This window comes from Hypanus sabinus, unplaced genomic scaffold (genome assembly GCF_030144855.1).
Source record: "Hypanus sabinus isolate sHypSab1 unplaced genomic scaffold, sHypSab1.hap1 scaffold_43, whole genome shotgun sequence".
Lineage (NCBI taxonomy): Eukaryota > Metazoa > Chordata > Chondrichthyes > Myliobatiformes > Dasyatidae > Hypanus > Hypanus sabinus.
Window position 1 is genome coordinate 1,796,355 of NW_026781307.1, and position 27,094 is coordinate 1,823,448.

Below are 27,094 nucleotides of genomic sequence, written 5' to 3' on the forward strand. Positions count from 1 at the left end.
GTTGATGGGCTGTAATGAGAGAGAGTGGGGATGTTGGTGGGCTGTAATGAGAGACAGTGGGGGATGTTCGTGAGCTGTAATGAGAGACCGTGGGGATTTTGGTGGGCTGTAATGAGAGAGAGTGGGGGATGTTGGTGGGCTGTAATGAGAGAGAGTAGGGATGTTGGTGGACTGTAATGAGAGACAGTGGGGGATGTTCGTGAGCTGTAATGAGAGACAGTGGGGATGTTGGTGAGCTGTAATGAGAGAGAGTGGGGGATGTTTGTAGGCTGTAATGAGAGTGGGGTGATGTGGATGGGCTCTAATGAGAGAGTTGGGGATGTTGGTGGGCTGTAATGAGAGAGAGTGGGGTATGTTGGTGGGCTGTAATGAGAAAGTGGGGGACGTTGGTGAGCTGTAATGAGAGAGTGGGGGATGTTGGTGGGCTGTAATGAGAAAGTGGGGGACGTTGGTGAGCTATAATGAGAGACAGTTGGGATGTTGGTGGGCTGTAATGAGAGAGAGAGAGAGAGTTGGGGCATGTGTTTGGGCTGTAATGAGAAAGTGGGGGACGTTGGTGAGCTGTAATGAGAGAGTGGGGGATGTTGGTGGGCTGTAATGAGAGAGTGGGGGATGTTGGTGAGCTGTAATGAGAGACAGTGGGGGATGTTGGTGAGCTGGAATGAGAGACAGTGGGGATGTTGGTGGGCTGTAATGAGAGTGGGGTGATGTGGATGGGCTGTAATGAGAGAGTGGGCGATGGTGAGCTGTAATGAGAGACATTGGGGATGTTGGTGGGCTGTAATGAGAGACAGTGGGGATGTTCGTGAGCTGTAATGAGAGACAGTGGGGGATGTTGGTGAGCTGGAATGAGAGACAGTGGGGATGTTGATGGGCTGTAATGAGAGAGAGTGGGGATGTTGGTGGGCTGTAATGAGAGACAGTGGGGGATGTTCGTGAGCTGTAATGAGAGACCGTGGGGATTTTGGTGGGCTGTAATGAGAGAGAGTGGGGGATGTTGGCGGGCTGTAATGAGAGAGAGTAGGGATGTTGGTGGACTGTAATGAGAGACAGTGGGGGATGTTCGTGAGCTGTAATGAGAGACAGTGGGGATGTTGGTGAGCTGTAATGAGAGAGAGTGGGGGATGTTTGTAGGCTGTAATGAGAGTGGGGTGATGTGGATGGGCTCTAATGAGAGAGTTGGGGATGTTGGTGGGCTGTAATGAGAGAGAGTGGGGTATGTTGGTGGGCTGTAATGAGAAAGTGGGGGACGTTGGTGAGCTATAATGAGAGACAGTGAGAATGTTGATGGGCAGTAATGAGAGAGAGTGGGGATGTTGGTGGGCTGTAATGAGAGACAGTGGGGGATGTTCGTGAGCTGTAATGAGAGACCGTGGGGATTTTGGTGGGCTGTAATGAGAGAGAGTGGGGGATGTTGGTGGGCTGTAATGAGAGAGAGTAGGGATGTTGGTGGACTGTAATGAGAGACAGTGGGGGATGTTCGTGAGCTGTAATGAGAGACAGTGGGGATGTTGGTGAGCTGTAATGAGAGAGAGTGGGGGATGTTTGTAGGCTGTAATGAGAGTGGGGTGATGTGGATGGGCTCTAATGAGAGAGTTGGGGATGTTGGTGGGCTGTAATGAGAGAGAGTGGGGTATGTTGGTGGGCTGTAATGAGAAAGTGGGGGACGTTGGTGAGCTATAATGAGAGACAGTGGGGATGTTGGTGGGCTGTAATGAGAGGCAGTGGGGGATGTTCGTGAGCTGTAATGAGAGACAGTGGGGATGTTGGTGGGCTGTAATGAGAGAGAGTGGGGGATGTTGGTGGGCTGTAATGAGAGACAGTGGTGGATGTTCATGAGCTGTAATGAGAGACCGTGTGGATGTTGGTGGGCTGTAATGAGAGAGAGTGGGGGATGTTGGTGGGCTGTAATGAGAGAGAGTGGGGGATGTTGGTGAGCTGTAATGAGAGAGTGGGGGATGTTGGTGGGCTGTAATGAGAGAGTGGGGGATGTTGGTGAGCTGTAATGAGAGAGAGTGGGGGATGTTGGTGAGCTGTAATCAGAGACAGCGTGGATGTTGGTTGGCTGTAATGAGAGAGAGTGTGGATGTTGGTGGGCTGTAATGAGAGAGAGTGGGGGATGTTGGTGGGCTGTAATGAGAGAGAGTGGGGGATGTTGGTGGGCTGTAATGAGAGAGAGTGGGGGATGTTGGTGAGCTGTAATGAGAGAGTGGGGGATGTTGGTGGGCTGTAATGAGAGAGTGGGGGGTGTTGGTGAGCTGTAATGTGAGAGAGTGGGGGATGTTGGTGAGCTGTAATCAGAGACAGCATGGATGTTGTTTGGCTGTAATGAGAGAGAGTGTGGATGTTGGTGGGCTGTAATGAGTGACAGAGCGGGATGTAGGTGAGCTGTAATGAGAGACAGTGGGGATGTTGGTGGGCTGTAATGAGAGTGAGTAGGGGTGATGTTTGTAGGCTGTAATGAGAGTGGGGTGATGTGGATGGGCTGTAATGAGAGAGTTGGGGATGTTGGTGGGCTGTAATGAGAGAGAGTGGGGGATGTTGGTGGGCTGTAATGAGAAAGTGGAGGACGTTGGTGAGCTATAATGAGAGAGAGTGGGGATGTTGGTGGGCTGTAATGAGAGACAGTGGGGATGTTGGTGGGCTGTAATGAGAGAGAGAGAGAGAGTTGGGGCATGTGTTTGGGCTGTAATGAGAGAGTGGGGGATGTTGGTGGGCTGTAATGAGAGAGTGGGGGATGTTGGTGAGCTGTAATGTGAGAGAGTGGGGGATGTTGGTGAGCTGTAATCAGAGACAGCATGGATGTTGTTTGGCTGTAATGAGAGAGAGTGTGGATGTTGGTGGGCTGTAATGAGTGACAGAGCGGGATGTAGGTGAGCTGTAATGAGAGACAGTGGGGATGTTGGTGGGCTGTAATGAGAGTGAGTAGGGGTGATGTTTGTAGGCTGTAATGAGAGTGGGGTGATGTGGATGGGCTGTAATGAGAGAGTTGGGGATGTTGGTGGGCTGTAATGAGAGAGAGTGGGGGATGTTGGTGGGCTGTAATGAGAAAGTGGAGGACGTTGGTGAGCTATAATGAGAGAGAGTGGGGATGTTGGTGGGCTGTAATGAGAAAGTGGAGGACGTTGGTGAGCTATAATGAGAGAGAGTGGGGATGTTGGTGGGCTGTAATGAGAGACAGTGGGGATGTTGGTGGGCTGTAATGAGAGAGAGAGAGAGTTGGGGCATGTGTTTGGGCTGTAATGAGAGAGTGGGGATGTTGGTGAGCTGTAATGAGAGACAGTGGGGGATGTTGGTGAGCTGGAATGAGAGAGTGGGGATGTTGGTGGGCTGTAATGAGAGTGGGGTGATGTGGACGGGCTGTAATGAGAGAGTGGGCGATGGTGAGCTGTAATGAGAGACATTGGGGATGTTGGTGGGCTGTAATGAGAGACAGTGGGGATGTTCGTGAGCTGTAATGAGAGACAGTGGGGGATGTTGGTGAGCTGGAATGAGAGACAGTGGGGATGTTGATGGGCTGTAATGAGAGAGAGTGGGGATGTTGGTGGGCTGTAATGAGAGACAGTGGGGGATGTTCGTGAGCTGTAATGAGAGACCGTGGGGATTTTGGTGGGCTGTAATGAGAGAGAGTGGGGGATGTTGGTGGGCTGTAATGAGAAAGTGGGGGACGTTGGTGAGCTATAATGAGAGACAGTGAGAATGTTGATGGGCTGTAATGAGAGAGAGTGGGGATGTTGGTGGGCTGTAATGAGAGACAGTGGGGGATGTTCGTGAGCTGTAATGAGAGACCGTGGGGATTTTGGTGGGCTGTAATGAGAGAGAGTGGGGGATGTTGGTGGGCTGTAATGAGAGAGAGTAGGGATGTTGGTGGACTGTAATGAGAGACAGTGGGGGATGTTCGTGAGCTGTAATGAGAGACAGTGGGGATGTTGGTGAGCTGTAATGAGAGAGAGTGGGGGATGTTTGTAGGCTGTAATGAGAGTGGGGTGATGTGGATGGGCTCTAATGAGAGAGTTGGGGATGTTGGTGGGCTGTAATGAGAGAGAGTGGGGTATGTTGGTGGGCTGTAATGAGAAAGTGGGGGACGTTGGTGAGCTGTAATGAGAGAGTGGGGGATGTTGGTGGGCTGTAATGAGAAAGTGGGGGACGTTGGTGAGCTATAATGAGAGACAGTGGGGATGTTGGTGGGCTGTAATGAGAGAGAGAGAGAGAGTTGGGGCATGTGTTTGGGCTGTAATGAGAAAGTGGGGGACGTTGGTGAGCTGTAATGAGAGAGTGGGGGATGTTGGTGGGCTGTAATGAGAGAGTGGGGGATGTTGGTGAGCTGTAATGAGAGACAGTGGGGGATGTTGGTGAGCTGGAATGAGAGACAGTGGGGATGTTGGTGGGCTGTAATGAGAGTGGGGTGATGTGGATGGGCTGTAATGAGAGAGTGGGCGATGGTGAGCTGTAATGAGAGACATTGGGGATGTTGGTGGGCTGTAATGAGAGACAGTGGGGATGTTCGTGAGCTGTAATGAGAGACAGTGGGGGATGTTGGTGAGCTGGAATGAGAGACAGTGGGGATGTTGATGGGCTGTAATGAGAGAGAGTGGGGATGTTGGTGGGCTGTAATGAGAGACAGTGGGGGATGTTCGTGAGCTGTAATGAGAGACCGTGGGGATTTTGGTGGGCTGTAATGAGAGAGAGTGGGGGATGTTGGCGGGCTGTAATGAGAGAGAGTAGGGATGTTGGTGGACTGTAATGAGAGACAGTGGGGGATGTTCGTGAGCTGTAATGAGAGACAGTGGGGATGTTGGTGAGCTGTAATGAGAGAGAGTGGGGGATGTTTGTAGGCTGTAATGAGAGTGGGGTGATGTGGATGGGCTCTAATGAGAGAGTTGGGGATGTTGGTGGGCTGTAATGAGAGAGAGTGGGGTATGTTGGTGGGCTGTAATGAGAAAGTGGGGGACGTTGGTGAGCTATAATGAGAGACAGTGAGAATGTTGATGGGCTGTAATGAGAGAGAGTGGGGATGTTGGTGGGCTGTAATGAGAGACAGTGGGGGATGTTCGTGAGCTGTAATGAGAGACCGTGGGGATTTTGGTGGGCTGTAATGAGAGAGAGTGGGGGATGTTGGTGGGCTGTAATGAGAGAGAGTAGGGATGTTGGTGGACTGTAATGAGAGACAGTGGGGGATGTTCGTGAGCTGTAATGAGAGACAGTGGGGATGTTGGTGAGCTGTAATGAGAGAGAGTGGGGGATGTTTGTAGGCTGTAATGAGAGTGGGGTGATGTGGATGGGCTCTAATGAGAGAGTTGGGGATGTTGGTGGGCTGTAATGAGAGAGAGTGGGGTATGTTGGTGGGCTGTAATGAGAAAGTGGGGGACGTTGGTGAGCTATAATGAGAGACAGTGGGGATGTTGGTGGGCTGTAATGAGAGGCAGTGGGGGATGTTCGTGAGCTGTAATGAGAGACAGTGGGGATGTTGGTGGGCTGTAATGAGAGAGAGTGGGGGATGTTGGTGGGCTGTAATGAGAGACAGTGGTGGATGTTCATGAGCTGTAATGAGAGACCGTGTGGATGTTGGTGGGCTGTAATGAGAGAGAGTGGGGGATGTTGGTGGGCTGTAATGAGAGAGAGTGGGGTATGTTGGTGAGCTGTAATGAGAGAGTGGGGGATGTTGGTGGGCTGTAATGAGAGAGTGGGGGATGTTGGTGAGCTGTAATGAGAGAGAGTGGGGGATGTTGGTGAGCTGTAATCAGAGACAGCGTGGATGTTGGTTGGCTGTAATGAGAGAGAGTGTGGATGTTGGTGGGCTGTAATGAGAGAGAGTGGGGGATGTTGGTGGGCTGTAATGAGAGAGAGTGGGGGATGTTGGTGGGCTGTAATGAGAGAGAGTGTGGGATGTTGGTGAGCTGTAATGAGAGAGTGGGGGATGTTGGTGGGCTGTAATGAGAGAGTGGGGGATGTTGGTGAGCTGTAATGTGAGAGAGTGGGGGATGTTGGTGAGCTGTAATCAGAGACAGCATGGATGTTGTTTGGCTGTAATGAGAGAGAGTGTGGATGTTGGTGGGCTGTAATGAGTGACAGAGCGGGATGTAGGTGAGCTGTAATGAGAGACAGTGGGGGATGTTGGTGAGCTGGAATGAGAGACAGTGGGGATGTTGGTGGGCTGTAATGAGAGTGGGGTGATGTGGATGGGCTGTAATGAGAGAGTGGGCGATGGTGAGCTGTAATGAGAGACATTGGGGATGTTCGTGAGCTGTAATGAGAGACAGTGGGGGATGTTGGTGAGCTGGAATGAGAGACAGTGGGGATGTTGATGGGCTGTAATGAGAGAGAGTGGGGATGTTGGTGGGCTGTAATGAGAGACAGTGGGGGATGTTCGTGAGCTGTAATGAGAGACCGTGGGGATTTTGGTGGGCTGTAATGAGAGAGAGTGGGGGATGTTGGCGGGCTGTAATGAGAGAGAGTAGGGATGTTGGTGGACTGTAATGAGAGACAGTGGGGGATGTTCGTGAGCTGTAATGAGAGACAGTGGGGATGTTGGTGAGCTGTAATGAGAGAGAGTGGGGGATGTTTGTAGGCTGTAATGAGAGTGGGGTGATGTGGATGGGCTCTAATGAGAGAGTTGGGGATGTTGGTGGGCTGTAATGAGAGAGAGTGGGGTATGTTGGTGGGCTGTAATGAGAAAGTGGGGGACGTTGGTGAGCTATAATGAGAGACAGTGAGAATGTTGATGGGCTGTAATGAGAGAGAGTGGGGATGTTGGTGGGCTGTAATGAGAGACAGTGGGGGATGTTCGTGAGCTGTAATGAGAGACCGTGGGGATTTTGGTGGGCTGTAATGAGAGAGAGTGGGGGATGTTGGTGGGCTGTAATGAGAGAGAGTAGGGATGTTGGTGGACTGTAATGAGAGACAGTGGGGGATGTTCGTGAGCTGTAATGAGAGACAGTGGGGATGTTGGTGAGCTGTAATGAGAGAGAGTGGGGGATGTTTGTAGGCTGTAATGAGAGTGGGGTGATGTGGATGGGCTCTAATGAGAGAGTTGGGGATGTTGGTGGGCTGTAATGAGAGAGAGTGGGGTATGTTGGTGGGCTGTAATGAGAAAGTGGGGGACGTTGGTGAGCTATAATGAGAGACAGTGGGGATGTTGGTGGGCTGTAATGAGAGGCAGTGGGGGATGTTCGTGAGCTGTAATGAGAGACAGTGGGGATGTTGGTGGGCTGTAATGAGAGAGAGAGGGGGATGTTGGTGGGCTGTAATGAGAGACAGTGGTGGATGTTCATGAGCTGTAATGAGAGACCGTGTGGATGTTGGTGGGCTGTAATGAGAGAGAGTGGGGGATGTTGGTGGGCTGTAATGAGAGAGAGTGGGGTATGTTGGTGAGCTGTAATGAGAGAGTGGGGGATGTTGGTGGGCTGTAATGAGAGAGTGGGGGATGTTGGTGAGCTGTAATGAGAGAGAGTGGGGGATGTTGGTGAGCTGTAATCAGAGACAGCGTGGATGTTGGTTGGCTGTAATGAGAGAGAGTGTGGATGTTGGTGGGCTGTAATGAGAGAGAGTGGGGGATGTTGGTGGGCTGTAATGAGAGAGAGTGGGGGATGTTGGTGGGCTGTAATGAGAGAGAGTGTGGGATGTTGGTGAGCTGTAATGAGAGAGTGGGGGATGTTGGTGGGCTGTAATGAGAGAGTGGGGGATGTTGGTGAGCTGTAATGTGAGAGAGTGGGGGATGTTGGTGAGCTGTAATCAGAGACAGCATGGATGTTGTTTGGCTGTAATGAGAGAGAGTGTGGATGTTGGTGGGCTGTAATGAGTGACAGAGCGGGATGTAGGTGAGCTGTAATGAGAGACAGTGGGGATGTTGGTGGGCTGTAATGAGAGTGAGTAGGGGTGATGTTTGTAGGCTGTAATGAGAGTGGGGTGATGTGGATGGGCTGTAATGAGAGAGTTGGGGATGTTGGTGGGCTGTAATGAGAGAGAGTGGGGATGTTGGTGGGCTGTAATGAGAGACAGTGGGGATGTTGGTGGGCTGTAATGAGAGAGAGAGAGTTGGGGCATGTGTTTGGGCTGTAATGAGAGAGTGGGGATGTTGGTGAGCTGTAATGAGAGACAGTATGGGATGTTGGTGAGCTGGAATGAGAGAGTGGGGATGTTGGTGGGCTGTAATGAGAGTGGGGTGATGTGGACGGGCTGTAATGAGAGAGTGGGCGATGGTGAGCTGTAATGAGAGACATTGGGGATGTTGGTGGGCTGTAATGAGAGACAGTGGGGATGTTCGTGAGCTGTAATGAGAGACAGTGGGGGATGTTGGTGAGTTGAATTGAGAGACAGTGGGGATGTTGATGGGCTGTAATGAGAGAGAGTGGGGATGTTGGTGGGCTGTAATGAGAGACAGTGGGGGATGTTCGTGAGCTGTAATGAGAGACCGTGGGGATTTTGGTGGGCTGTAATGAGAGAGAGTGGGGGATGTTGGTGGGCTGTAATGAGAAAGTGGGGGACGTTGGTGAGCTATAATGAGAGACAGTGAGAATGTTGATGGGCTGTAATGAGAGAGAGTGGGGATGTTGGTGGGCTGTAATGAGAGAGAGTAGGGATGTTGGTGGACTGTAATGAGAGACAGTGGGGGATGTTCGTGAGCTGTAATGAGAGACAGTGGGGATGTTGGTGAGCTGTAATGAGAGAGAGTGGGGGATGTTTGTAGGCTGTAATGAGAGTGGGGTGATGTGGATGGGCTCTAATGAGAGAGTTGGGGATGTTGGTGGGCTGTAATGAGAGAGAGTGGGGTATGTTGGTGGGCTGTAATGAGAAAGTGGGGGACGTTGGTGAGCTGTAATGAGAGAGTGGGGGATGTTGGTGGGCTGTAATGAGAAAGTGGGGGACGTTGGTGAGCTATAATGAGAGACAGTGGGGATGTTGGTGGGCTGTAATGAGAGAGAGAGAGAGAGTTGGGGCATGTGTTTGGGCTGTAATGAGAAAGTGGGGGACGTTGGTGAGCTGTAATGAGAGAGTGGGGGATGTTGGTGGGCTGTAATGAGAAAGTGGGGGACGTTGGTGAGCTATAATGAGAGACAGTGGGGATGTTGGTGGGCTGTAATGAGAGAGAGAGAGAGAGTTGGGGCATGTGTTTGGGCTGTAATGAGAAAGTGGGGGACGTTGGTGAGCTGTAATGAGAGAGTGGGGGATGTTGGTGGGCTGTAATGAGAAAGTGGGGGACGTTGGTGAGCTATAATGAGAGACAGTGGGGGATGTTCGTGAGCTGTAATGAGAGACCGTGGGGATTTTGGTGGGCTGTAATGAGAGAGAGTGGGGGATGTTGGTGGGCTGTAATGAGAAAGTGGGGGACGTTGGTGAGCTATAATGAGAGACAGTGAGAATGTTGATGGGCTGTAATGAGAGAGAGTGGGGATGTTGGTGGGCTGTAATGAGAGAGAGTAGGGATGTTGGTGGACTGTAATGAGAGACAGTGGGGGATGTTCGTGAGCTGTAATGAGAGACAGTGGGGATGTTGGTGAGCTGTAATGAGAGAGAGTGGGGGATGTTTGTAGGCTGTAATGAGAGTGGGGTGATGTGGATGGGCTCTAATGAGAGAGTTGGGGATGTTGGTGGGCTGTAATGAGAGAGAGTGGGGTATGTTGGTGGGCTGTAATGAGAAAGTGGGGGACGTTGGTGAGCTGTAATGAGAGAGTGGGGGATGTTGGTGGGCTGTAATGAGAAAGTGGGGGACGTTGGTGAGCTATAATGAGAGACAGTGGGGATGTTGGTGGGCTGTAATGAGAGAGAGAGAGAGAGTTGGGGCATGTGTTTGGGCTGTAATGAGAAAGTGGGGGACGTTGGTGAGCTGTAATGAGAGAGTGGGGGATGTTGGTGGGCTGTAATGAGAAAGTGGGGGACGTTGGTGAGCTATAATGAGAGACAGTGGGGATGTTGGTAGGCTGTAATGAGAGAGAGAGAGAGAGTTGGGGCATGTGTTTGGGCTGTAATGAGAAAGTGGGGGACGTTGGTGAGCTGTAATGAGAGAGTGGGGGATGTTGGTGGGCTGTAATGAGAAAGTGGGGGACGTTGGTGAGCTATAATGAGAGACAGTGGGGGATGTTCGTGAGCTGTAATGAGAGACCGTGGGGATTTTGGTGGGCTGTAATGAGAGAGAGTGGGGGATGTTGGTGGGCTGTAATGAGAGAGAGTAGGGATGTTGGTGGACTGTAATGAGAGACAGTGGGGGATGTTCGTGAGCTGTAATGAGAGACAGTGGGGATGTTGGTGAGCTGTAATGAGAGAGAGTGGGGGATGTTTGTAGGCTGTAATGAGAGTGGGGTGATGTGGATGGGCTCTAATGAGAGAGTTGGGGATGTTGGTGGGCTGTAATGAGAGAGAGTGGGGTATGTTGGTGGGCTGTAATGAGAAAGTGGGGGACGTTGGTGAGCTGTAATGAGAGAGTGGGGGATGTTGGTGGGCTGTAATGAGAAAGTGGGGGACGTTGGTGAGCTATAATGAGAGACAGTGGGGATGTTGGTGGGCTGTAATGAGAGAGAGAGAGAGAGTTGGGGCATGTGTTTGGGCTGTAATGAGAAAGTGGGGGACGTTGGTGAGCTGTAATGAGAGAGTGGGGGATGTTGGTGGGCTGTAATGAGAGAGTGGGGGATGTTGGTGAGCTGTAATGAGAGACAGTGGGGGATGTTGGTGAGCTGGAATGAGAGACAGTGGGGATGTTGGTGGGCTGTAATGAGAGTGGGGTGATGTGGATGGGCTGTAATGAGAGAGTGGGCGATGGTGAGCTGTAATGAGAGACATTGGGGATGTTGGTGGGCTGTAATGAGAGACAGTGGGGATGTTCGTGAGCTGTAATGAGAGACAGTGGGGGATGTTGGTGAGCTGGAATGAGAGACAGTGGGGATGTTGATGGGCTGTAATGAGAGAGAGTGGGGATGTTGGTGAGCTGTAATGAGAGACAGTGGGGGATGTTCGTGAGCTGTAATGAGAGACCGTGGGGATTTTGGTGGGCTGTAATGAGAGAGAGTGGGGGATGTTGGCGGGCTGTAATGAGAGAGAGTAGGGATGTTGGTGGACTGTAATGAGAGACAGTGGGGGATGTTCGTGAGCTGTAATGAGAGACAGTGGGGATGTTGGTGGGCTGTAATGAGAGTGAGTAGGGGTGATGTTTGTAGGCTGTAATGAGAGTGGGGTGATGTGGATGGGCTCTAATGAGAGAGTTGGGGATGTTGGTGGGCTGTAATGAGAGAGAGTGGGGTATGTTGGTGGGCTGTAATGAGAAAGTGGGGGACGTTGGTGAGCTATAATGAGAGACAGTGGGGATGTTGGTGGGCTGTAAAGAGAGGCAGTGGGGGATGTTCGTGAGCTGTAATGAGAGACAGTGGGGATGTTGGTGGGCTGTAATGAGAGAGAGTGGGGGATGTTGGTGGGCTGTAATGAGAGACAGTGGTGGATGTTCATGAGCTGTAATGAGAGACCGTGTGGATGTTGGTGGGCTGTAATGAGAGAGAGTGGGGGATGTTGGTGGGCTGTAATGAGAGAGAGTGGGGGATGTTGGTGAGCTGTAATGAGAGAGTGGGGGATGTTGGTGGGCTGTAATGAGAGAGTGGGGGATGTTGGTGAGCTGTAATGAGAGAGAGTGGGGGATGTTGGTGAGCTGTAATCAGAGACAGCGTGGATGTTGGTTGGCTGTAATGAGAGAGAGTGTGGATGTTGGTGGGCTGTAATGAGAGAGAGTGGGGGATGTTGGTGGGCTGTAATGAGAGAGAGTGGGGGATGTTGGTGGGCTGTAATGAGAGAGAGTGTGGGATGTTGGTGAGCTGTAATGAGAGAGTGGGGGATGTTGGTGGGCTGTAATGAGAGAGTGGGGGATGTTGGTGAGCTGTAATGTGAGAGAGTGGGGGATGTTGGTGAGCTGTAATCAGAGACAGCATGGATGTTGTTTGGCTGTAATGAGAGAGAGTGTGGATGTTGGTGGGCTGTAATGAGTGACAGAGCGGGATGTAGGTGTGCTGTAATGAGAGACAGTGGGGATGTTGGTGGGCTGTAATGAGAGTGAGTAGGGGTGATGTTTGTAGGCTGTAATGAGAGTGGGGTGATGTGGATGGGCTGTAATGAGAGAGTTGGGGATGTTGGTGGGCTGTAATGAGAGAGAGTGGGGGATGTTGGTGGGCTGTAATGAGAAAGTGGAGGACGTTGGTGAGCTATAATGAGAGAGAGTGGGGATGTTGGTGGGCTGTAATGAGAGACAGTGGGGATGTTGGTGGGCTGTAATGAGAGAGAGAGAGAGTTGGGGCATGTGTTTGGGCTGTAATGAGAGAGTGGGGATGTTGGTGAGCTGTAATGAGAGACAGTGGGGGATGTTGGTGAGCTGGAATGAGAGAGTGGGGATGTTGGTGGGCTGTAATGAGAGTGGGGTGATGTGGACGGGCTGTAATGAGAGAGTGGGCGATGGTGAGCTGTAATGAGAGACATTGGGGATGTTGGTGGGCTGTAATGAGAGACAGTGGGGATGTTCGTGAGCTGTAATGAGAGACAGTGGGGGATGTTGGTGAGCTGGAATGAGAGACAGTGGGGATGTTGATGGGCTGTAATGAGAGAGAGTGGGGATGTTGGTGGGCTGTAATGAGAGACAGTGGGGGATGTTCGTGAGCTGTAATGAGAGACCGTGGGGATTTTGGTGGGCTGTAATGAGAGAGAGTGGGGGATGTTGGTGGGCTGTAATGAGAAAGTGGGGGACGTTGGTGAGCTATAATGAGAGACAGTGAGAATGTTGATGGGCTGTAATGAGAGAGAGTGGGGATGTTGGTGGGCTGTAATGAGAGAGAGTAGGGATGTTGGTGGACTGTAATGAGAGACAGTGGGGGATGTTCGTGAGCTGTAATGAGAGACAGTGGGGATGTTGGTGAGCTGTAATGAGAGAGAGTGGGGGATGTTTGTAGGCTGTAATGAGAGTGGGGTGATGTGGATGGGCTCTAATGAGAGAGTTGGGGATGTTGGTGGGCTGTAATGAGAGAGAGTGGGGTATGTTGGTGGGCTGTAATGAGAAAGTGGGGGACGTTGGTGAGCTGTAATGAGAGAGTGGGGGATGTTGGTGGGCTGTAATGAGAAAGTGGGGGACGTTGGTGAGCTATAATGAGAGACAGTGGGGATGTTGGTGGGCTGTAATGAGAGAGAGAGAGAGAGTTGGGGCATGTGTTTGGGCTGTAATGAGAAAGTGGGGGACGTTGGTGAGCTGTAATGAGAGAGTGGGGGATGTTGGTGGGCTGTAATGAGAAAGTGGGGGACGTTGGTGAGCTATAATGAGAGACAGTGTGGATGTTGGTGGGCTGTAATGAGAGAGTGGGGGATGTTGGTGAGCTGTAATGTGAGAGAGTGGGGGATGTTGGTGAGCTGTAATCAGAGACAGCATGGATGTTGTTTGGCTGTAATGAGAGAGAGTGTGGATGTTGGTGGGCTGTAATGAGTGACAGAGCGGGATGTAGGTGTGCTGTAATGAGAGACAGTGGGGATGTTGGTGGGCTGTAATGAGAGTGAGTAGGGGTGATGTTTGTAGGCTGTAATGAGAGTGGGGTGATGTGGATGGGCTGTAATGAGAGAGTTGGGGATGTTGGTGGGCTGTAATGAGAGAGAGTGGGGGATGTTGGTGGGCTGTAATGAGAAAGTGGAGGACGTTGGTGAGCTATAATGAGAGAGAGTGGGGATGTTGGTGGGCTGTAATGAGAGACAGTGGGGATGTTGGTGGGCTGTAATGAGAGAGAGAGAGAGTTGGGGCATGTGTTTGGGCTGTAATGAGAGAGTGGGGATGTTGGTGAGCTGTAATGAGAGACAGTGGGGGATGTTGGTGAGCTGGAATGAGAGAGTGGGGATGTTGGTGGGCTGTAATGAGAGTGGGGTGATGTGGACGGGCTGTAATGAGAGAGTGGGCGATGGTGAGCTGTAATGAGAGACATTGGGGATGTTGGTGGGCTGTAATGAGAGACAGTGGGGATGTTCGTGAGCTGTAATGAGAGACAGTGGGGGATGTTGGTGAGCTGGAATGAGAGACAGTGGGGATGTTGATGGGCTGTAATGAGAGAGAGTGGGGATGTTGGTGGGCTGTAATGAGAGATAGTGGGGGATGTTCGTGAGCTGTAATGAGAGACCGTGGGGATTTTGGTGGGCTGTAATGAGAGAGAGTGGGGGATGTTGGTGGGCTGTAATGAGAAAGTGGGGGACGTTGGTGAGCTATAATGAGAGACAGTGAGAATGTTGATGGGCTGTAATGAGAGAGAGTGGGGATGTTGGTGGGCTGTAATGAGAGAGAGTAGGGATGTTGGTGGACTGTAATGAGAGACAGTGGGGGATGTTCGTGAGCTGTAATGAGAGACAGTGGGGATGTTGGTGAGCTGTAATGAGAGAGAGTGGGGGATGTTTGTAGGCTGTAATGAGAGTGGGGTGATGTGGATGGGCTCTAATGAGAGAGTTGGGGATGTTGGTGGGCTGTAATGAGAGAGAGTGGGGTATGTTGGTGGGCTGTAATGAGAAAGTGGGGGACGTTGGTGAGCTGTAATGAGAGAGTGGGGGATGTTGGTGGGCTGTAATGAGAAAGTGGGGGACGTTGGTGAGCTATAATGAGAGACAGTGGGGATGTTGGTGGGCTGTAATGAGAGAGAGAGAGAGAGTTGGGGCATGTGTTTGGGCTGTAATGAGAAAGTGGGGGACGTTGGTGAGCTGTAATGAGAGAGTGGGGGATGTTGGTGGGCTGTAATGAGAAAGTGGGGGACGTTGGTGAGCTATAATGAGAGACAGTGGGGATGTTGGTAGGCTGTAATGAGAGAGAGAGAGAGAGTTGGGGCATGTGTTTGGGCTGTAATGAGAAAGTGGGGACGTTGGTGAGCTGTAATGAGAGAGTGGGGGATGTTGGTGGGCTGTAATGAGAAAGTGGGGGACGTTGGTGAGCTATAATGAGAGACAGTGGGGATGTTCGTGAGCTGTAATGAGAGACCGTGGGGATTTTGGTGGGCTGTAATGAGAGAGAGTGGGGGATGTTGGTGGGCTGTAATGAGAAAGTGGGGGACGTTGGTGAGCTATAATGAGAGACAGTGAGAATGTTGATGGGCTGTAATGAGAGAGAGTGGGGATGTTGGTGGGCTGTAATGAGAGAGAGTAGGGATGTTGTGGACTGTAATGAGAGACAGTGGGGGATGTTCGTGAGCTGTAATGAGAGACAGTGGGGATGTTGGTGAGCTGTAATGAGAGAGAGTGGGGGATGTTTGTAGGCTGTAATGAGAGTGGGGTGATGTGGATGGGCTCTAATGAGAGAGTTGGGGATGTTGGTGGGCTGTAATGAGAGAGAGTGGGGTATGTTGGTGGGCTGTAATGAGAAAGTGGGGGACGTTGGTGAGCTGTAATGAGAGAGTGGGGGATGTTGGTGGGCTGTAATGAGAAAGTGGGGGACGTTGGTGAGCTATAATGAGAGACAGTGGGGATGTTGGTGGGCTGTAATGAGAGAGAGAGAGAGAGTTGGGGCATGTGTTTGGGCTGTATGAGAGTAGTGGGGGGACGTTGGTGAGCTGTAATGAGAGAGTGGGGGATGTTGGTGGGCTGTAATGAGAAAGTGGGGGGACGTTGGTGAGCTATAATGAGAGACAGTGGGGATGTTGGTGGGCTGTAATGAGAGAGAGAGAGAGAGTTGGGGCATGTGTTTGGGCTGTAATGAGAAAGTGGGGGACGTTGGTGAGCTGTAATGAGAGAGTGGGGGATGTTGGTGGGCTGTAATGAGAAAGTGGGGGGACGTTGGGTGAGCTATAATGAGAGACAGTGGGGGATGTTCGTGAGCTGTAATGAGAGACCGTGGGGATTTTGGTGGGCTGTAATGAGAGAGAGTGGGGGATGTTGGTGGGCTGTAATGAGAGAGAGTAGGGATGTTGGTGGACTGTAATGAGAGACAGTGGGGGATGTTCGTGAGCTGTAATGAGAGACAGTGGGGATGTTGGTGAGCTGTAATGAGAGAGAGTGGGGGATGTTTGTAGGCTGTAATGAGAGTGGGGTGATGTGGATGGGCTCTAATGAGAGAGTTGGGGATGTTGGTGGGCTGTAATGAGAGAGAGTGGGGTATGTTGGTGGGCTGTAATGAGAAAGTGGGGGACGTTGGTGAGCTGTAATGAGAGAGTGGGGGATGTTGGTGGGCTGTAATGAGAAAGTGGGGGACGTTGGTGAGCTATAATGAGAGACAGTGGGGATGTTGGTGGGCTGTAATGAGAGAGAGAGAGAGAGTTGGGGCATGTGTTTGGGCTGTAATGAGAAAGTGGGGGACGTTGGTGAGCTGTAATGAGAGAGTGGGGGATGTTGGTGGGCTGTAATGAGAGAGTGGGGGATGTTGGTGAGCTGTAATGAGAGACAGTGGGGGATGTTGGTGAGCTGGAATGAGAGACAGTGGGGATTTTGGTGGGCTGTAATGAGAGAGAGTGGGGGATGTTGGCGGGCTGTAATGAGAGAGAGTAGGGATGTTGGTGGACTGTAATGAGAGACAGTGGGGGATGTTCGTGAGCTGTAATGAGAGACAGTGGGGATGTTGGTGAGCTGTAATGAGAGAGAGTGGGGGATGTTTGTAGGCTGTAATGAGAGTGGGGTGATGTGGATGGGCTCTAATGAGAGAGTTGGGGATGTTGGTGGGCTGTAATGAGAGAGAGTGGGGTATGTTGGTGGGCTGTAATGAGAAAGTGGGGGACGTTGTTGAGGTATAATGAGAGACAGTGAGAATGTTGATGGGCTGTAATGAGAGAGAGTGGGGATGTTGGTGGGCTGTAATGAGAGACAGTGGGGGATGTTCGTGAGCTGTAATGAGAGACCGTGGGGATTTTGGTGGGCTGTAATGAGAGAGAGTGGGGGATGTTGGTGGGCTGTAATGAGAGAGAGTAGGGATGTTGGTGGACTGTAATGAGAGACAGTGGGGGATGTTCCTGAGCTGTAATGAGAGACAGTGGGGATGTTGGTGAGCTGTAATGAGAGAGAGTGGGGGATGTTTGTAGGCTGTAATGAGAGTGGGGTGATGTGGATGGGCTCTAATGAGAGAGTTGGGGATGTTGGTGGGCTGTAATGAGAGAGAGTGGGGTATGTTGGTGGGCTGTAATGAGAAAGTGGGGGACGTTGGTGAGCTATAATGAGAGACAGTGGGGATGTTGGTGGGCTGTAATGAGAGGCAGTGGGGGATGTTCGTGAGCTGTAATGAGAGACAGTGGGGATGTTGGTGGGCTGTAATGAGAGAGAGTGGGGGATGTTGGTGGGCTGTAATGAGAGACAGTGGTGGATGTTCATGAGCTGTAATGAGAGACCGTGTGGATGTTGGTGGGCTGTAATGAGAGAGAGTGGGGGATGTTGGTGGGCTGTAATGAGAGAGAGTGGGGGATGTTGGTGAGCTGTAATGAGAGAGTGGGGGATGTTGGTGGGCTGTAATGAGAGAGTGGGGGATGTTGGTGAGCTGTAATGAGAGAGAGTGGGGGATGTTGGTGAGCTGTAATCAGAGACAGCGTGGATGTTGGTTGGCTGTAATGAGAGAGAGTGTGGATGTTGGTGGGCTGTAATGAGAGAGAGTGGGGGATGTTGGTGGGCTGTAATGAGAGAGAGTGGGGATGTTGGTGGGCTGTAATGAGAGAGAGTGGGGGATGTTGGTGAGCTGTAATGAGAGAGTGGGGGATGTTGGTGGGCTGTAATGAGAGAGTGGGGGATGTTGGTGAGCTGTAATGTGAGAGAGTGGGGGATGTTGGTGAGCTGTAATCAGAGACAGCATGGATGTTGTTTGGCTGTAATGAGAGAGAGTGTGGATGTTGGTGGGCTGTAATGAGTGACAGAGCGGGATGTAGGTGAGCTGTAATGAGAGACAGTGGGGATGTTGGTGGGCTGTAATGAGAGTGAGTAGGGGTGATGTTTGTAGGCTGTAATGAGAGTGGGGTGATGTGGATGGGCTGTAATGAGAGAGTTGGGGATGTTGGTGGGCTGTAATGAGAGAGAGTGGGGGATGTTTGTGGGCTGTAATGAGAAAGTGGAGGACGTTGGTGAGCTATAATGAGAGAGAGTGGGGATGTTGGTGGTCTGTAATGAGAGACAGTGGGGATGTTGGTGGGCTGTAATGAGAGAGAGAGAGAGTTGGGGCATGTGTTTGGGCTGTAATGAGAGAGTGGGGATGTTGGTGAGCTGTAATGAGAGACAGTGGGGGATGTTGGTGAGCTGGAATGAGAGACAGTGGGGATGTTGGTGGGCTGTAATGAGAGTGGGGTGATGTGGACGGGCTGTAATGAGAGAGTGTGCGATGGTGAGCTGTAATGAGAGACATTGGGGATGTTGGTGGGCTGTAATGAGTAACAGTGGGGATGTTCGTGAGCTGTAATGAGAGACAGTGGGGGATGTTGGTGAGCTGGAATGAGAGACAGTGGGGATGTTGATGGGCTGTAATGAGAGAGAGTGGGGATGTTGGTGGGCTGTAATGAGAGACAGTGGGGGATGTTCGTGAGCTGTAATGAGAGACCGTGGGGATTTTGGTGGGCTGTAATGAGAGAGAGTGGGGGATGTTGGTGGGCTGTAATGAGAAAGTGGGGGACGTTGGTGAGCTATAATGAGAGACAGTGAGAATGTTGATGGGCTGTAATGAGAGAGAGTGGGGATGTTGGTGGGCTGTAATGAGAGACAGTGGGGGATGTTCGTGAGCTGTAATGAGAGACCGTGGGGATTTTGGTGGGCTGTAATGAGAGAGAGTGGGGGATGTTGGTGGGCTGTAATGAGAGAGAGTAGGGATGTTGGTGGACTGTAATGAGAGACAGTGGGGGATGTTCGTGAGCTGTAATGAGAGACAGTGGGGATGTTGGTGAGCTGTAATGAGAGAGAGTGGGGGATGTTTGTAGGCTGTAATGAGAGTGGGGTGATGTGGATGGGCTCTAATGAGAGAGTTGGGGATGTTGGTGGGCTGTAATGAGAGAGAGTGGGGTATGTTGGTGGGCTGTAATGAGAAAGTGGGGGACGTTGGTGAGCTGTAATGAGAGAGTGGGGGATGTTGGTGGGCTGTAATGAGAAAGTGGGGGACGTTGGTGAGCTATAATGAGAGACAGTGGGGATGTTGGTGGGCTGTAATGAGAGAGAGAGAGAGAGTTGGGGCATGTGTTTGGGCTGTAATGAGAAAGTGGGGGACGTTGGTGAGCTGTAATGAGAGAGTGGGGGATGTTGGTGGGCTGTAATGAGAGAGTGGGGGATGTTGGTGAGCTGTAATGAGAGACAGTGGGGGATGTTGGTGAGCTGGAATGAGAGACAGTGGGGATGTTGGTGGGCTGTAATGAGAGTGAGGTGATGTGGATGGGCTGTAATGAGAGAGTGGGCGATGGTGAGCTGTAATGAGAGACATTGGGGATGTTGGTGGGCTGTAATGAGAGACAGTGGGGATGTTCGTGAGCTGTAATGAGAGACAGTGGGGGATGTTGGTGAGCTGGAATGAGAGACAGTGGGGATGATGGGCTGTAATGAGAGAGAGTGGGGATGTTGGTGGGCTGTAATGAGAGACAGTGGGGGTTGTTCGTGAGCTGTAATGAGAGACCGTGGGGATTTTGGTGGGCTGTAATGAGAGAGAGTGGGGGATGTTGGCGGGCTGTAATGAGAGAGAGTAGGGATGTTGGTGGACTGTAATGAGAGACAGTGGGGGATGTTCGTGAGCTGTAATGAGAGACAGTGGGGATGTTGGTGAGCTGTAATGAGAGAGAGTGGGGGATGTTTGTAGGCTGTAATGAGAGTGGGGTGATGTGGATGGGCTCTAATGAGAGAGTTGGGGATGTTGGTGGGCTGTAATGAGAGAGAGTGGGGTATGTTGGTGGGCTGTAATGAGAAAGTGGGGGACGTTGGTGAGCTATAATGAGAGACAGTGAGAATGTTGATGGGCTGTAATGAGAGAGAGTGGGGATGTTGGTGGGCTGTAATGAGAGACAGTGGGGGATGTTCGTGAGCTGTAATGAGAGACCGTGGGGATTTTGGTGGGCTGTAATGAGAGAGAGTGGGGGATGTTGGTGGGCTGTAATGAGAGAGAGTAGGGATGTTGGTGGACTGTAATGAGAGACAGTGGGGGATGTTCGTGAGCTGTAATGAGAGACAGTGGGGATGTTGGTGAGCTGTAATGAGAGAGAGTGGGGGATGTTTGTAGGCTGTAATGAGAGTGGGGTGATGTGGATGGGCTCTAATGAGAGAGTTGGGGATGTTGGTGGGCTGTAATGAGAGAGAGTGGGGTATGTTGGTGGGCTGTAATGAGAAAGTGGGGGACGTTGGTGAGCTATAATGAGAGACAGTGGGGATGTTGGTGGGCTGTAATGAGAGGCAGTGGGGGATGTTCGTGAGCTGTAATGAGAGACAGTGGGGATGTTGGTGGGCTGTAATGAGAGAGAGTGGGGGATGTTGGTGGGCTGTAATGAGAGAGAGTAGGGATGTTGGTGAACTGTAATGAGAGACAGTGGGGGATGTTCGTGAGCTGTAATGAGAGACAGTGGAGATGTTGGTGGGTTGTAATGAGAGAGAGTAGGGGTGATGTTGGTGGGCTATAATGAGAGTGGGGTGATGTGGATGGGCTGTAATGAGAGAGTGGGGGATGTTGGTGGGCTGTAATGAGAGAGAGTGGGGGATGTTGGTGAGTTGTAATGAGAGACAGTGGGGATGTTGGTTGGCTGTAATGAGAGAGAGATAGGGGTGATGTTGGTAGGCTGTAATGAGAGAGAGTGGGGGATGTTAGTGGACTGTAATGGGAGAGAGTGGGGGATGTTAGTGGGCCGTAATGAGAGAAAGAATGTGTGAGTTGGTGGTCAGTAATGAGACAGAGAGAGAGTAGGAGAGATATGGGTGGGCTGTAATGAGAGAGTGGGGGATGTTGGTGGGCTGTATTGAGAGAGAGTGGGGATGTTGGTGGGCTGTAATGAGAGACAGTGGGGATGTTGGTGGGCTGTGAGAGAGAGTGGGGATGTGGATGGGCTGTAATGAGAGTTGGGGTCATGTGGATGGGCTGTAATGAGAGAGTGGGGATGTTGGTGGGCTGTAATGAGAGTTGGGGGCATGTGGATGAGCTGTAATGAGAGAGAGTGGGGATGTGGATGGGCTGTAATGAGAGAGTGGAGCTGAATGAGTCTATTCGCTGCTTGTTCAGTCGGTCACGGAGAGGTTGTGCCTGATTGTCCATGTTGGATGACAAACAAGGGAAAACCTGCCGATGTTGGAAATGCAAGTGACAGACACAAAATGCTGGAGGGGACTCAGCTACTTACGTTGACGCTGCCTGGCCTGATGAGTTCCTCCAGCACTCTGACAGTTTGTCAGATGACAACGGATGACAGTTTGTTTCGCAACCTCCTCTCCACCATGACCTCAGAAGATTCCAGGTTGCAGCCAGAGATGGAGCCAGTCTTTCTGATGAGTTTATTGCATCACCAGCACCGATGCTGCTTCCCCAACATAAAGCCACTGGACTCGCTGCAACAGAAACATAGGAACAGAAATCTTCGGCCCACATTGTTGTGCCGACCACGTAACCTTCTCTGGAAACTGCCTAGAATTTCCCTGCCGCATCGCCCTTTATTTTTCTACACTCCATGTACTTATCTAAGAGTCTCTTAAAAGACCCTGTCTGCCACCATCACCTGCAGTACGTTCCACACACCCACCACTCTCTGTGTGAAAAACTCACCCCTGACATCTCCTCTGTACCCACTCCCCAGCTCCTTAAACCTGTCCCCTCTCGTGCTGGCCATTTCAGCCCTGGGGAAAAGCCTCTGACTATCCACACGGGTCAATGCCTCTCATCATCTTGTACACCTCTATCAGGTCACCTCTCATCCCCCGTCACTCCGAGGAGGAAAAGCCGAGTTCACTCAACCTATTCTCATAAGGCACGCTCCCCAATCCAGGGGACATCCTTGTAAATCTCCTCTGCGCTCCCTCTGTGGTTTCCAGACTAGTATCTGCGGTCCGGTAAAAGATCTCCAACATCCTACTGCACACATTGAAGGATCTCAGTTCCTTAGAGAATAGTCTGCCCTTCCCCGTCTTGTAAACAGCCCTGGTACTGTTTGTCCAGTCAAGTCCTAAAGTGATGGCGGTAACTTTATAGTTTGTGAATAACCTCATGTTGTCATGCGCATCACACTTTAAGTCAGTCAGCCTGTCAGTCTTCAGGCCATCCCACTCAGGAACTGATGTGAGTTTTATTACTGGATCGTAATGATATGTGCTCTGTGTGGTTAGGTTAGGTCATATTTGTGCGGAGTAGAACAGTGCACCACCACTCCAGAGTGAAGATCTTCCGCAGTCAAATGGCAGATTTCCAAGGGTCAGAGCCGTCTCTACTCCCTGAGGAGACTGAGGTCCTTTAACATCTGCCGGACGATGCTGAGGATGTTCTACGAGTCTGTGGTGGCCAGGTGCTATCATGTTTGTTGTTGTGTGCTGGGGCAGCAGGCTGAGGGTAGCAGACACCAACAGGATCAACAACTCTTTCGTAAGGCCAGTGATGTTGTGGGGGTGGAACTGGACTCTCTGACGGTGGTGTCTGAAAAGAGGTTGCTGTCCAAGTTGCATGCCATCTTGGACAAGGACTCCCATCCACTCCATAATGTACTGGTTAGGCACAGGAGTACATTCAGCCAGAGACTCATTCCACCGAGATGTAACATTGAGCGTCATAGGAAGTCATTCCTACCTGTGGCCATCAAACTTCACAACTCCTCCCTGGGAGTGTCAGACACCCTGAGCCAATAGGCTGGTCCTGGACTTATTTCCACTTGGCATAATTTACCTATTATTATTTATGGTTTTATTTTGCTCTATTTCTTCACTATTCTTGGTTGGTGCGGCTGTAACGAAACCCAATTTCCCTCGGGATCAATAAAGTATGTCTGTCTGTCTGTGACTGCAGTACTGTGCAAAAGCTTAGGTACATTTCTATTTCTGTGGAGCCTGAGACTTCTGCACAGTAACTTGAAGTTATGTATTGCACTGTACCTGCTGCCGCAATAAAAAATCTAATTTCATGACATATGTGAGTGATGATAAACCTGACTCTGTTATGGGTTTCTGTTGTGGACTGAGAGTGGGAATGAGGATGGGCAGAGGAGAATCACGATTGGGAAAGGGGAACAGGAGCGAGAAGCACCAGAGAGACATTCTGTACCGATCGCTTGGAATCAAATGACCTTACCCGGTGTCTCAGGGCTGGGTGTGTTTGCAACTCCTTCTGTTCCAGCTATCCCACACCCCTCCCGCGAGCACTCCCCCTTCACCATCCTTTCCTGCCGCCAGATTCACAAACTCGCTCTCCGATCCACATCGAGGTTTGCTGCGCAAAAATCTTAGGCAGCCCAGCTATGGAGAAGTGCCCGAGACCTTAGCACAGGACTGTGTGTGTGCCGTGTTGCACCTCGGGCCCAGAGGAGCGATGTTTCGTTTAGCCATGTACATAAACTTGAACTTGACTCCTCTCTCTCTCTCTGTCTTTTCAGACTGGGTTTCAATTTCCTGGGAGATTCCGCAGGGGAAGTTCTGTCCGCGGCTTTGAGAGTCCCCGGCTGTCAAATGCAGAGACTGCGGTGAGTGAAAGGCAGGAAGATTGTGTGCTGGTGACCATTAATGTGCTAAAACTAACAAAGCTGGCCCTCCTTGTCCGCGAGTTCCGCATGCGCGAATTCAACTGACCGTGAATAGCAAAAACCCGGAAATGCTCTTCCAGCACTTGTTGTTCGAGCATGTGCAGACCGTTATTTCTTGTCACTATTCCCTAAATAATGCAGTATAACAACTATTACATAGCATTTACATTGTGTTGGGTAGTATACGTAATCTAGAGGTGATTTAAGGTATACGGGAGGATGTGTGTAGGTTACCGTGGATCGGGATTTTAAAAAATCGGAAGTTCTCCTACTAAGTAAGTCGGAACAGGTACATCCGGTATGATTTAATGTCAGTTAGTCAAACTTTTGTCTTAGAAAATAGTTTATATTTACCTTTCTTTGCATATAAAACACTTAAGAAATGCATGTATTTCAATAATTAAACCACTGCGTTACTTAGTAATAATTGCAGCCTTTCATCGGGGCTGGGCCTTTCTTACTTTATCCTGTAAATTGTTCTGATCGTTCACCGACTGTAGCCTAACGCTTTTCCAATGACCGATGGTGTTTCACCTCTTTCTGATCGCTTTATTATTTCCAACTTATTTTCAATCGTGATCGTGATTATTTTTGTAAAGAGAAACACTGCGGATTCAGAGCTCCGCCGGGTCCTGAAGTCCACCGCACCGAGACGGGTTAAATAAGGTCCGGGGTCTCGCCGGGTCCTAATGTCCACCGCACCGAGACGGGTTGAATAAGGTCCGGGGTTCCGCCGGGTCCCAATGTCCACCGCACCGAGACGGGTTGAATGAGGTCCGGGGTTCCGCCGGGTCCTGAAGTCCACCGCACCGCGACGAGTTGAATAAATTCCGGGGTTCCACCGGGTCCTAACGTCCAACACACCGAGACGGGTTGAATAAGGTCCGGGGTTCCGCCGGGTCCCAATGTCCACCGCACCGATACGGGTTGAATAAGGTCCGGGGTTCGCGCCGGGTCCTAATGTCCACCGCACCGAGACGGGTTAAATAAGGTCCGGGGTTCCGCCGGGTCCTAATGTCCACCGCACCGAGACGGGTTGAATGATGTCCGGGGTTCCGCCGGGTCCTAATGTCCACCGCACCGAGACGGGTTGAATAAGGTCCGGGGTTCCGCCGGGTCCTAATGTCCACCGCACCGAGACGGGTTGAATAAGGTCCGGGGTTCCGCCGGGTCCTAATGTCCACCGCACCGAGACGGGTTGAATGATGTCCGGGGTTCCGCCGGGTCCTAATGTCCACCGCACCGAGACGGGTTGAATGAGGTCCGGGGTTCCCCCGGGTCCTAATGTCCACCGCACCGATACGGGTTGAATAAGGTCCGGGGTTCTGCCGGGTCCTGGTGTCCACCGCACGAGACGGGTTGAATAAGGTCCGGGGTTCCGCCGGGTCCTAATGTCCACCGCTCTGAGCCAGGTTGAATAAAGTCCGGGGTTCCGCCGGGTCCTATTGTCCACCGCACCGAGACGGGTTGAATAAGGGACTTGAGCATCTGCATTTTTGGTATCTGCGAGAGGTCCTGGAACCAATCCCTCGTGGATCAGGAGGGCCGACTATATTTCTTGAGGGCTTGAGTATTGAAATTGTCCATTAAGACTAACAATATTCAGACGATAAAAGTCATGAAGGATCCCGCCCATGGGCTGTTTCAAAGTTTACAATAAATTGATTATCGAAGTACACCGATGTCACGATCTATAAGCCCGAGATTCATTTTCTTCTGGACAGTCACGGTAACTACATGAGACAGAATAGAATCACTGAAAGACTGCACCCAACAGCACAGGAGAAACAAACAGCGTCCAAAAGGCAACAAGCTGTGCAAATACAAAAGGGATCTTCTTTTAAAATAATAATCATGAGAAATAAATGATGAGTACCTGATGATGGATTAACATAAGAACACAAGAAAATCAAACTTGTCTTAAATATATTTCCAGAGATGACAGGGTTAGACTATGAGGAGAGATTGAGTCCCCTGGGACTGAACTCACTGGAATTCAGAAGAATGAGAGGAGATCTTATAGAAACATATAAAATTAGGGAAGGCATAGATAGAGAGAGGCAAAAAGTTGTTTCCACTGGCTAGAACTAGGGGACATAACCTCAAGTGTTGCGGGAGTAGATTTCGGACGGAGATGAGGAGGGACTGCTTTTCCCAGGGAGTGGAGAATCTGTGGAATTCTTTGCCCACTGAAGCAGTGGAGGCTGCCTCAGTAAATATATCGAAGACAAGGTTGAATAAGTTTTTGCATCGTCGGGGAATTGAGTGTGATGGGAAAAGGCAGGTAGGTGGAGATAAGTCCATGGTCAGATCGGCCATAATCTTATAGAATGGCGGAGCAGGCTCGACGGGCCGAATGGCCGACTCCTGCTCCTGTTTCTCATGTTCTTGTGTTGTCACGTACCCCGTGACCGGGTTACCAAACCAGCAGAAATGGAATGATACGTTGGAGTCTGGTGGTACTGTAACTAAAAGTGGTTTATTAGTAAAATAAGGAATCCAGCATCAAAAATGCAAATATACATATAAAGCAGGTTAGCAATGATATATACAGAAGTGTGGAAATATAAATCAAAACCAGCTCCATCGAAGTCTAGGGGTAAATGAATAGTCTTACGATGATGCAGAGTTCAGTTCAGTTTAAGTGTAAGTCGAGGTAGTTGCTGTTGTACCGTTGAAGTGAGTCAGGGAGAGGGGGGGGAGAAAGAGAGAGAGAGAGAGAGAGAGAGAGAGAGAGAGAGAGAGGGAGAGAGGGAGAGAGAGAGAGAGAGAGAGGGGGGGAGAGAGAGAGAGAGAGGGAGAGAGAGAGGGAGAGAGAGAGAGAGAGAGAGGGAGAGAGAGAGAGAGAGGGAGAGAGAGAGAGGGAGAGAAGAGAGGAGAGAGAGAGGAGAGAGAGAGAGAGGGGAGAGAGAGAGAGAGGGGGGGGGAGAGAGGGGGGGAGAGAGAGAGAGAGAGAGGGGGGGGAGAGAGAGAGAGAGAGGGGGGGGAGAGAGAGAGGGGGGGAGAGGGGGAGAGAGAGAGGGGGGGGGGAGAGGGGGGGAGAGAGAGGGGGGAGAGGGGGGAGAGGAGAGGGGGGGAGAGAGAGAGAGGGGGAGAGGGGGGGAGAGAGAGGACAGAGAGAGAGAAGAGGGGGGAGGGGGAGGGGAGAGGGAGACGGAGAGGGGGAGAGGGAGAGGGGGGGAGAGAGAGAGGGAGAGAGGGGGAGAGAGAGAGGGGGAGAGAGGGAGGAGAGGGAGGGGGAGAGAGAGAAGGAGAGAGAGGGGGAGAGAGAGAGAGAGAGGGAGAGAGGGAGAGGAGAGAGAGAGAGGGAGAGAGAGAGAGAGATGGGAGAGGGGGAGGGAGAGGGGGAGAGGGTGAAGAGAGAAGGGGGAGAGAGGGAGGGAGAGAGAGGGAAGAGAGAGGAGAGGGAGAAGAGAGAGAGGGGAGGAGGGGAGAGAGAGAGGAGAGGGGGGGAGAGGGGAGGGAGGAGAGAGAGAGGAGAG

At 51.2% G+C, this 27,094-nt stretch overlaps 1 protein-coding gene across 4 annotated transcripts in view; it reads left to right on the forward strand.

Moving 5' to 3' along the window:
- Positions 1–23,739, forward strand: part of LOC132388878 (protein NLRC3-like) — a 143,827-nt gene extending 120,088 nt beyond the window's left edge. For 2 of the 4 annotated variants that reach the window (XM_059961310.1, XM_059961312.1), the window contains one exon: positions 23,466–23,739. In XM_059961310.1, coding sequence (XP_059817293.1) covers positions 23,466–23,556 — 91 coding nt within the window. In that variant the 3' untranslated portion in view covers positions 23,557–23,739. The remainder of the gene's footprint in view (positions 1–23,465) is intronic. The other 2 variants (XM_059961309.1, XM_059961308.1) reach the window with 2 other exon arrangements.
- The last annotated feature ends 3,355 nt before the right edge of the window (positions 23,740–27,094 follow it).